This window comes from Coenobita brevimanus, chromosome 30 (genome assembly GCF_032717465.1).
Source record: "Coenobita brevimanus isolate Jiangsu-jjx chromosome 30, ASM3271746v2, whole genome shotgun sequence".
Taxonomy (NCBI): Eukaryota; Metazoa; Arthropoda; class Malacostraca; order Decapoda; family Coenobitidae; genus Coenobita; species Coenobita brevimanus.
In genome coordinates this window covers 42,132,474-42,144,804 of record NC_136983.1, presented here as the reverse complement: position 1 = coordinate 42,144,804, position 12,331 = coordinate 42,132,474, and the positions used below count along the sequence as shown (strand labels likewise).

Here is a 12,331-nt window from a genome sequence, read left to right as displayed (position 1 = left end):
TGCAGAGGTAATGAAGATCACTGAAAAAGAGAAATTACAGATGTTGAGGAGAGATATATTGTATGATTTAATGGTTAGTGTACAGTACAGCAGTAGCCTTAGATAATATGGAGGTAATGCAGATCACTGGAAAGGAGAAATTAGAGACAAATTAAGGATTGCAAACACTCCCAAGGGAATGCAGGATGGTCTCCACACGACTACATTATTCTAAAACTTTTGTGCACACTGCCAAGATGATTAATGAGTAAACAAGATATAAAAATCCCACAGATTTGTGTGCCTGTATGGCTTGACTCTGACCCCACAAAACCCTCTAAAAGGTCTAAAAAATAAAGTGTTTGAGGGTATTTCCCTAAGCAACATTTGTACCAAGTTTTAAATTAACTGACAAAGAAATGAAGGAACAACACGAAACTAATAAGTGTTTGGATGAAATGAAGAAAAAGGTTGTAAGAGACTGAGCAAATATAGAAGGTCTCCACCACAGCATGGAGATCTTACAAAATATGAAGAGAGTTAATGATGATTAATGTATAGAAGAATAATGAGATAAATGCAAAAATTACAAAAGTATTACATGCCATGACATGACAGCCAAAGGGAAGCATGTGAGGAGAAGGGATGAAGGCAGAGTTTGGAGTTTAGATGGTATGGTGCTCAAGGATGGTGACAAGTGGCCAGATGAAGGAACAGTTCAGGAATTTGGTAGCAGGGAACTATTCCCTAAATCTAGTGGTACAGTCTTCATAAAAACATTATTACCTGGCAGCCTAGCAGTTAAGGTGCTCCAACCAGGTGTAAATCCAATGGGCAGTTGGTGTTTTCTGCTCACACAATGCTTTACAAGGGCAAGAAACTGGTCGATCTCACTTTAAATGTCTGGACTGAGTACCCTAGCCCTGGGCTTCTATACAGTACTCCGTATGGATTAATAAAGGACTGGATGTTGGATGTTAGGATGGTAACAGCAGATTTCAAAAGATCATCAAGACGAGGTATAAATAAAAGATGGTGATTAAGTTTTGTTTCATTTTTTTTTTTTTTTTTTTTTTTTTTTACCAACATGTATACCTGTGTCTTATTTTGTGCCTAAAGAAGGACTGGCAACTGCCAAGCCCTTCCCGGTACAAATGTCCACCAGGACACTACCATTCCCAACCACTTCAGTGGGTATGCCCAAATGACCAACCACATCATCTACTCCCCACTTTTCCATTCATATCTCCAAGCAAAAACATTCACTTCCCTTAGGCTTCTTTATGCATACTCCCACATTTGAACAGAACTCACCTTTCACTCTGGTTGCTTGGTCCTCTGTTGGGGCATACACACAACTAGTTGCCCAAGCTTGTATTTCCACTCTCATTCTTACCCACACAATCTGAGATTCTACTGCTTTATACTGCCTTATACTCTCGTTCCACTTCTTTCACACTGCTATGCATACACCCCCCACTGCACACTTATTCTTATCTACTGCAGCACATATACCCAATCCATACTCCCACTCTCTCATACACTCATTTTTCCATCTGGTCTCAGCCAACCCGCATATATCTATTTTTGCACCATGAAGCTTCTGCACAATCTCCCTTTCTTTCACCTCGTCATTTGCACCTCTCACATTCCACGTTACTATCCTTAACTTGTTCCTTGTTCAGTCCTTGGTCGTTAACTATAGGTCCGTCTGAGTCGGAGGCTTTGTGCGTTTTTTTTTAGTTTGGTATTTTACAGGGTAGGGCACTATATCATATTTCACAGGAGAAGAGAAATCGCCATTTGGCAACCCTCTTCCAAACTGTCTAATTTCATGCATTCTTGTTGTGGGTAGCTAAACAATATAGTGATGTTAAGAACTGTCTACAATATCAAACTTACAGTATGCATGGGTGAAGCATACAACATCATTACTTACAATTTGCGAGGCTGTGGGGAGCATAGGCCTACTGTAAGTGTGGTCATGTGTGAGCATCGTTGAGTCAGTCAGGTTGACTCGCATTTTCTGCTGCAGTCTGTCATCTGAGCAACTCCGTAGCACCAACATAATTATCATCATCTATGTCATCGTTTCAATCTCAGTAATCATTAAAAAATACTATAAAAGGTTATATCTACCTTCTCTTAATGTATTACGCAATAACATGATACTGGGAGACGTCTGTGTCATTATTAAGAAGTCAGATGTTTGGTACTACTTTATTACGCGCATAACAACTGTCAGGTGCCCAATGAAATTTAAATATATATGACTAGCTTTTGTTTATTTCATCAGCTGACTGCTAACACTTATGGTACATTTAAGTTTGTGTTTAAAAAAAAGCTAAATATATTTTATTCTATTGGTTTTCAGTTAAGGCTACTGTCTTTAACATCAATGTATATAATTTAGCTACTCACAACAGGAATGCAAGAAATCGGACAGTTTGGAAAAGAGTTGCCGAACGGCAATTTCTTTTCTCCCTTGAAACAGGCTATAGTCCTCCATAACTTACTTTGTTAACCTGACTCATTGGGAACATAAGTTTGGTTAAATTGTTACCACCCAGTGGAGTGGGCATTTTCCTGACTTGCGGCTACAGCAACGCTAAATCTTGGAAAAGAGAAGGATACCATTGTCTAACTGAAACCACCAAACCCTCTTGAAAAAGTAAGAGAGTTTATCCATCCATCCATCCATCATCCAATCTTACGTCGCCCCATGAGGAGCGTAGGAACCCGGGGCTAGGCAAGTTAGTCTTGACATTTAAGATGAGAGTGACCAGCCTCACTCATCCCTGAGAGGCATTAGGTGAGCAGTTAACCCCAACCACCCCTTGGATATAAACCTTCTTCGGCTAAATCCGATTGAAACGCCATAATTACCCACTAAACAGCAGGCACCAAATTTGGTTATATGGTTACCACTCAGTGTAGTAAATGGTTTCCTGGTGTACAGGAAACCATTTGGCTTGTCACTCAGTGTAGAGTCACTCACAGGCAGAAGGAAGAGGAAAGAAGGAAGGAAAGAAATACAGAAGAGGGAGTGTAAAGTCACCCATACACAGATGGACGAGGAAAGAATGAAGGAAAGAAAGACAGAAGAGGATGGAAGGAAAGAAGAATGGAGGAGAGCAGCACTACATTCAGTAAGTGGATGGTGAGTGCCCCCACCTACCACAAGAGAGAGTTTAGTATTTGTAAATAAATACTTGCAACTACTGGAGGGAGTAAATGAAAACACAGAAAACATGATCATCGCTATGTGAGAATAAGAAGTGGTACCAGTTGTAGAAAACCTAAAATACAGTTTTCTGTAACCCAAAGAGCCATTTAAAATGCTGGATGGTAACCATATAACCAAATAACAGGGTGAGGTGTCATCTACTATGATGCCCCTGTTGACTGGATGGAGATGCAAATGCAGTGTCCACCCAAGAACCAAACTTCCACACTTTTTTTTACACGCACCTCGCTGTTGCAAGGCACTGTCAACGGCAAAGAGACATAAGTTCACTGCACAGGATGGCCCTGCAGGGGTGGTTGTTTGCCTGTAGTTGGTGAGTCTGCTTGGCCAGACTGACAACCAATACAGTCAGATCACTGACCTCACTTGTACACTCTGGAAAAGCTGCAGTTAACCTCTTTGATAAAAGCTTTATTAACCAAAGTTATCATGTTCATATTAGTCTAAAACTAGACAATTTTACTGAGCTCTGAAGAGAATTTCACTGCTCCATTGAAAAAAAAAAAAACTCACATTAGCCAACTTGACATTTCACTAATCCCTTACTAGCTGCCAGGGTGGCCATATGTGACCATCAGGAAGTGGCTTGGGTCATCATATATCATCAACAGACAAATTATCACAACAATGAGATTATTATTTGAGAGAAACTTGTAGCAGAAATCAAACTGGGCAAAAAACAAATAGGACCTTACTCTTATGTGACATTTGGCCTTTCAACCCCTATCATACAACTTTTCTATTTATCTCTCAATGGTCAGAAGTTTTAATCCCAAAAGGGGTAGCCATGAATAATTGCCTTCATATCATCATATCCGCCACCATCAGGCTGCCCTACCTCCATCTCAAATCACTCCCATTCATATACCCTCCCTCCCCTTCCAACTCACATACATTCTTTGTCAATCTTCATACTTGCTCTCCAGGCAGTATATCTATAATGGATGAAGTACATGTACTCCTAAAACTTATGGTAACTTAAATATCCCCATACCAATATTCCCACAACTTTCAAATTACTGTACTGTAATCAGGGAGTTAGGGTGTAATATTTATCTATCTATCTATTGCCAGACACCTTAATCCCGGACGGGGTGGCCATAAACAAATTGCCTCCACGTCGCCCTGTCCCCCGCCATTTCACTGCCCTGCTCCCAACTCACACACCCCTCTCTCATATACCTCTCCACTCCTTCCCTGCATCTCATCCTCGGCCTCCCCCTCCCCCCCTCCACCTCACTCACATACACTCTCCTCATCAGTCTCTCACCCTCCATCCTCTCCACATGGCCAAACCACCTCAATGTGTTCCTCCTAACGCTTCCTATCACATTCACATCCACACCACAAAGCTCCTTAATATCCTCATTTGTCAGCCTGTCTCTCCATGTGACTCCACAGGCTCCTCTTAAATAACTCATTTCCACTACTCTCACTCTTGATTTGTGTCCTTCCAACAACATCCAAGCTTCACTTCCATGAGTTAGAGTTGGTATCACAATACTGTCATGTGGTAACTTTTTCACTTCCATGCTCACTTCCCTGTTTCTTATCACTGCTTTCAAGGAACCAACAACCTTTCTTCCTTGTTGTATCCTTCTAAACACTTCACCCTCCAAATCTCCATCCTTACTCAAACACTACCCAAGTACAGCAATTAAACAAACTTACATTTTCCATTTCCTCACCATCCAACCTCACTGTACATTCACTGACTTCACACCTCTCAAAGACCATCACTTTACTCTTTCCTACATTCACCTTTAGATTCCATTTCTTACACACGCTCCCAAACACATCCACCAAGCCCTGCAGCTCCCTTTCGTCTTCACTTAACAACACAGTATCATCTGCAAACAACAGTACAGGGAGTTTCCAAACACTACCCTCTCTCCCTATGGCCACTCCAACATCCACTGCCCTACCTTGTATCTCTTTTATTACCCCATCCATGTACAGATTGAACAACCATGAAGACATGACACATATGTAACAAGCTGAATAAAATTTTAAGGAGAATGTATTCAAAGAGAGTACTGTATTGCAGAGCTCTTCACTTCTAGTCACACAAGGTGGGATAAAACTGAATTTGTGAAATATGACAAAGGGTTGCATTCTAAGAGGTTTGGGATTTTCTATCACTACATTCTTGGCAACTTATTCAACAAGTTACACCTCAATATCCTCTTGTTGGTTATTGATGCAACTTATGATGATACTATTGATGCAAAACAATAAACAGGAGAATGGTAACGTGCAATATGTTCATAAACTGCTAAGAACGAGGTGACACAAAATCTCTTATGTCAACAAGAACCCAGCTCAGTGTTGCAGCTTTCCATAAAAAAAATGATGAAGAAAAACTATCAGGTTTGGGGATCAGCTACACTCTACATGAATAATTATAAAATTAATTCTAAGATGACAGATTCGTAAGCCCAACTGAGAACAGACATATTTTGAAATATTCTGAAATAAAAAACCATAACTACAGAATACCAATATCTGTCACCTGGAACCACAGCACAGAAATACTATGCAATTATTTTTCAGACTTAACACAAAAAACATTTCTATCTCAAAAGTAATATGCATTTTCTGTAAAATATATTTTCTTACATCACCATTACATAATGACATATTCCATACGCATTTTTAATACAGTGTACTGTAATATGTTTATGTTCCATTCTGTTTTCATTCAAACATTTATGAATTTCTTCCCACACCCATGAAATTTTATAATCTAGAAGATAATGCACTGTGGTGTTCAACCTACTTAAGTAAAACTCTCAGAAACAAAATTACATTAATAAAAATAATTAAAGTCAAGAATCATGGTCAAGGATGAGCAAAATGTAGAGAACACGGTGTATGGTACTGTCTGACAGTTGGCACCACAAGGTATAACTTAAAAATGTACTGCAGCTGACACACTCTTAAGAAGCTCTAACAAACAAAATGATGACAAAACATTCTACACTAGCATGTTCCCCATACATATAAGTAAAATATCAATATAATACAATGATATACATAGTAGGCAACTTATTAAATACACTGTGCAATTAATTTATGAATTATAAGTTTTAGGAAGGGGGGGGGAAGAGGTGTGTAGACTACATAGAGATGTATGCACCATATGGGATGAGAGAAAAAAATATTATAAACTCTAGCTCATAATACTGGCAACTTTGGTAATCTTTTAATCAACAGCAGGAAATCATAAAAATGGAAAGTGATGCAGCCTCAGGCATACAGAATACAGTACAGCACAATAATAAATTGCATACCTTACTAAAGAGAAGGACTTTCATACCTGTAAAACAACAATAAGATACAGTAGAATTAAGGTGCAAAGCAGTGAGTGATGCAAAAGAAGCCTGACTAATAGAGAGGATGAAAAATGACTAAGATCCAATTATAAATTAAACAGCAAGTTTGGACGATGAATATCTGCAACTACACCTGTGGAAAAAAAGCAGCAAGGTTTGGTACGTCTACAATATATTGTACAACAATGTGCAGAACATAAGAAGAGATCAGATCAGTGTGCAAGAAATATACAATACTGTGCGACACTAAACAGATCGGAATGATAATATTAAACTACTCTAGGCTGTATAAAACTACTGAAATGTACCCACGTAAAGGATGAATAACAATAATGCAACAAGGGGAGTCTATTCTTCATGCCTCCCTTTCTCAAAAAAAAAAAAAAAAAAAAAAAAAAAACTGGGATATGAATTAGTAAATAAAAGAAAGAAAAAAAATGTATCAATATAACTGGTGTAAAAAAGGAGCTGCTTCAAATGACTGGCAGTGTAGATGACTTAAAAGAGTCTCACATATTAGAGTGTTGAGACAGGAAAGCTTGCAGCTTTACATGCAAAAAACTTGTGCTGCAAAATGTTGCAGCACCATCACATACTGCACTCTTTCACTGATGCATGTTAACCCCTTCATTCTGATGATGTATTATCTTGGTTTATTCCTGCTATCTTCAAAAGATTTTATTTAACTTGGGCAGGACTTCCATTAGTGGAAGGATTAATGAGGACTGCCTAACCCCTGCAAAATCGAAGTGTCCTCCAAGCTAAATAAAATTACTGAACTTAGCAAGAGGAAACTACCAATGACATACCAGAATTAAGGGGTTAACAGACTGCAAATATTAGTGCGGGATATTCAGGGCATCCCATAAAATATGTGCCAAACTTAAGGGTGGGTGATTCTAAGACTAATTTTGAGTAACATATGCTCCATCAACACTGGTCTAGCTCTCAACTGTTACAGAGCTACATTTATTTAAGACCTAATAGGCAAAAATGTGTCTCCCATAATTCACTCATCAGGTCATCAGTTACTGTATCTCTGCAAGAGCTGAGAGCTGGATCTATAATGATATAGCGATCATTAGTCAAAACTGGCTCAAGAATATCCCTCTGAAGTTTGGCACTTTCCACAGGACTCCATGTATAATTAACCCCTTCAATCCCATGATGGGTGTTGTTGTTGTTGTTGTTGCTATTGTCCCATGTTCATCCAGATTGTAACCCAGAGGACTGCAGTCCACTACCCTCCTGCTGGGAGACAGGGACAAACTTGAGGGACATTTATATAACCAGGCAGCAGTTATACTGAGGCCACTGCATGAGGACATCTCTCTCTCTCTCTCCAGCACCAAAATATACAGTAAAATACATCATGTGAACAAAGGGGTTAATGCTGAGCAAAATGCATATCAATAATCAGAGTTGAGTGTTGTACTGTAGCTTCTGGATGATCTAATTCCATCTTCAAGTCGAGTACAGCAATTACATGACCTGACATCCAACTCTCCCCACAGTGACCCTTTCAGTCTGATGATGCTATAAATCCTCTCACCCTTATCAACTCCAGATGGTTTCATTCAACTTAGGAGATTTCAAACTGGGGGGGTTGACTATAGATTTCATAGAACCTTCACTACCAAATGTCTCCTCTAAGATTAGTAAAACCATCTGTAAAAAGCACGAATAAGATGGAAAAATACATCATTGGACTGAGGGGATAACAAGACTAACTACTTAATACCAAAAAAATTCAACATCCAAGAAAAATCAGTTGTCAACAAAACACAACTAAGCAGCCTCATTGATATGTTCAGTTACAAAGCCAGCAAACTTGGTAACAAACATACAAGTACAGTGAATGCATGTATCGTGCCACTACACAATAACGATACAGGTATAGTACGGAAAATTTACAAGTGTAAAAACGAGTCTTAACCACTTCCCTCCCATGATGTTTTCTTCACGTTATTCTTGCTACCTTCAATATATTTTCTTCAGCTTAGGAAAGACTTATCAAACTAGAGAGATTAGAGCCGTCATTAACCAGTTCAGTATGAGAGGTTTTTCCTAAGTTGAATACAATCATCTGGAAGTAGCGTAACTATAAATAAGAAATGCATCACAAGACTGACGAGGTTAAGGATTATTCTAAGATCTGTTTTACTTCCTCCCATCAGCATGCTGACACATTCCCTGTCAATAAGAGAAAGCCAATTTGTTCCTATTGCTGCCAGTCGCTGAACACTGATTAAGACAGTTGCATAACAGCCCACCTCACACAGAGGAATGAAGTACAGTATAAACATACGGCCACATTCTAGGCGGCACAGAAGATTTTGTAGCATTTCTTCCTAAGTGTATATTTTGCATATCTCTCCTTAATATTCTCTAGCATGTTACTTACACCATTCAAATACTGTCACATTTTGCACCAGTTAACATACAAGAGGATATTATGGTGTATTAGACAAAATAATTTGCTCAGGAAAAAGTACTAGGAAGTCTTCAATGCCATCTAGAATATAACCTATAGACCAGGGAGCAGCAGCACAAACGAGCCCAAGCTTGGGTAACCACAGAGAGACCAACAATGGAGGTGGCAAATGAATATAAGATAACCCAAGTCAATGCAGGAAAAAGTGGAAGATCAGTGCTGACTTACGTCATACAGCAAAGTTGTTCCTCTTGCAACCTGAGGTCCTTTAGAAAACTGTAGAAAAAAGACAGCAAATATTAACTTGAGGTAGCGACTAAGTGAATGAGGCCGGCATAAACGTATGGGTCATCTTACATTTTAATTGCATCGACATTGAGGCATCGCACATCATTCACCCCTTGAATCCAGGTGACATCCTCGTTAGTTTACTCTTGCTGTTACCAGACGATTTTATTGAACTTAGGAAAAGTGTCTCTTACTGAAGGGGTGCAATGAAGCTACAGTATATCTGATCCCTCCAATCCAAAAGTCTATTGTAAGCTAAATGAAATCGTCAAGAGATGGCAAGAATAAAATGAAAAAGACACCCCTTGGCTCAAAGAGTTAAACAAATCAACTACTTAGTACAAACACTCTGGACAAAATAAGGAAAAGAGGAATCAAAACTACTTAAATAAAACATTCAGTTAGGCTAACAAAAAGTAGAATACCATATAGAGTAAAAATCCATGAATCCATATACAGTACTTTACCTTGTATAGTACTGCAGTAACTGAGTAATCACTACTTTTTTCAAGCTTTCTTCCCTTAGTACAAAATTTCTATGCATTGTTTTTCCTACAAAATTCTGTACAGTGTTTGTTTATTCTTTTCTGATGCATTTACATTTAATCTCAATTAAACAATGTAACCTTGGGTACTGGACACGATGAGAAAGTACCCGACTGTCCCTTTTTGTCCTTCATAAGGCATGACAGATCAGTCAACAGTGCAGTACTGTAATGCATATGGAAAAATGGAATTGTGCTGTTTCACATTAAAAAAATGTCAAATTTTGGATATTCTCAGCATTGTAATTCTGAGCAGAAATGCAGGGTATTAAAATAAATAATTTTTGAAAAATGTATTGTTGCTGTTGTGTCCCCAATCTCATCTAGATGTGAGCCTAGTGGACTACAGGTTGAAGTTTCCCTACTCCTGCAGTCCCCTATTCCTTTCTAGGGGACAGGGAGAGAACTGAAGAATGTTTGAATGACTGACAGTTCCACCACCTGGTTATATTAGTGCCACTGTGGGAAGACATCCATCTTCAGTACCAAAAGAAAATTTAATAACCATAAACTAAATTTTACTCTTTCCTATCAAAAGTTGACCTTTCATTTCTCTTTCAATGAGAGTACTTCTTGTTTGGCATTTGGAGTGCTATACTGGGAACTTTAGTCAAAATGTATGAGAAGTGATCTGCTGCCTGAATGAATGTATGTTTAGAGCAGGGAACACTTGGATGGTGAGAATTATGTTACAACAGATTTTGCTGATCTTCTGCAAGACCATCATATCAAAAACTCCCCAACCACTTCCATCAGAGTAATCTTGAATGAGACAACCCTAGCATGTAAAGACAGTAATGACAAAGTGGTGACATGTGAATGTATGTGAAAGTAAGGAGACTGTTGGGTCTCATGGAACTGGCTATTAGGTCAGGGTATCAGAGAGCTGACTGTAAGGTGTGGGTTTCATGGAGCTGACTGTAAGGTGTGGGTTTCATGGAGCTGACTGTAAGGTGTGGGTTTCATGGAGCTGACTGTAAGGTGTGGGTGTCATGGAGCAGACTGTAAGATGTGGGTATCATGGCACTGACTGTAAGGTGTGGATATAAGGGAAATGGCTGTAAGGTATATCATGAAGCTGGCTGTAAGGTGTGGGTATCAGGGAGCTGGCTGTAAGGTGTGGTGATCAAGGAGTTGGCTGTGTAGTTTATGCCCTAAATGAGACAGAAAAAAACAGGTGGAATCGGTGGTCCTCTAACAGTTGGAATGACTGATAGTATCTGACACATTTAATAAGCATACTGTAAATACCACACCAGCATTAAATATGGATATGAAATACTATTACATGTTGTATTTTGACTGTACTGTTCATTTATTAGCTACAATTTACCAACAATACTGACAATTTTCAGTGATACATAAGCACCAAGACCAAAGGTTTCAAACATCATCATACTGGCTGAAATAATTGCACTGGATTCAAGAAGGTCAAGGCCTGATTACAGTACAGTAACACTTTTATCTGGTAGTAGCCACTGCCATATTTTGTGAATAAGGTTCTCTTCTGGCACTGTTTTTATTATTATTACTATTATTATTATTGTTGAGAATTACTGTAACTGCACTTATGATTAAATTCAAGGAAAATTATATCCAGTAAATCGATTTAGGAAAGAAAAATCAAAGCATAAAATATAACTGATGAGGTGAGATGGATCACTGTTGGTGTAGTTTTGACCCCAGGCTTATATAAATGTGAACCTGGTGGAATATTGGCTGAAGCTGCCCTCCTTATGCATTCAACCATCTCCTCCATTTGGAGGACTTGAGGGACATCTGTTTATCAGCAGTACCATATGAAGAAATCCTTCTCCCACACCAATGGATTTAATGAGAACAGTTTCTGTCTCTTTCATTACAAAAGATATTTCCTAAACTGTAGGAAATTAACAGGCAGAAAAATTTGGTGATTAGCTTTATATACTGCATTAAAACTTGAGCTATCAGTCAGTTAACCACTACTCCCAGTCCTTCATTTAAGCAACAGGTCAACTCTGAGACTGTCTGCCTCTGTCTGTTTTTCCTACTGTCTATGATCTCCAGTCTTTCAAATGCAGTGTGTCCAGGCATCTTAAAATGTATGGATCTTAAATATGGCTATCTGTTATCTTGTTTTTGTTTTTTTCTTGGAGGGAAATTTGCAGGCCTCTGGCCTTTGGTTCCTTCTTCCTTGCATTAAAAAAAAAAAAAAATCACATCAACATTTCACAAACCGCTTGACATCCCAACAATCACACACATCACACTATTAGAAATACTGTGGACTGTATTACCAAAAATGTATAAATTATGATTTCTCATGTCATATTAGCAGTTTTACCATTTCACCAGACACTTGACCAACTACTGTATGTCTTCCATCAAAGATAATAAACTTATTAGCAAATATATATACAGTAGAACCTCGGCATAACAGACATCATTAGATCGGAATTTGTTTTTATCAGACTTGAGGAGCTACTAGACTACATTCTTATACCGTATATCGGAAAAAGACCGA

General features: G+C 38.6%; 1 protein-coding gene across 1 annotated transcript in view; it reads right to left on the bottom strand.

The window, feature by feature from the left end:
- l(1)G0196 (inositol hexakisphosphate and diphosphoinositol-pentakisphosphate kinase) overlaps window positions 1-12,331 on the bottom strand; it is a 475,031-nt gene that overhangs the window by 233,794 nt on the left and 228,906 nt on the right. The window contains exon 13 of the mRNA XM_080268869.1: window positions 9,224-9,271. Coding sequence (XP_080124995.1) covers window positions 9,224-9,271 — 48 coding nt within the window. The remainder of the gene's footprint in view (window positions 1-9,223; window positions 9,272-12,331) is intronic.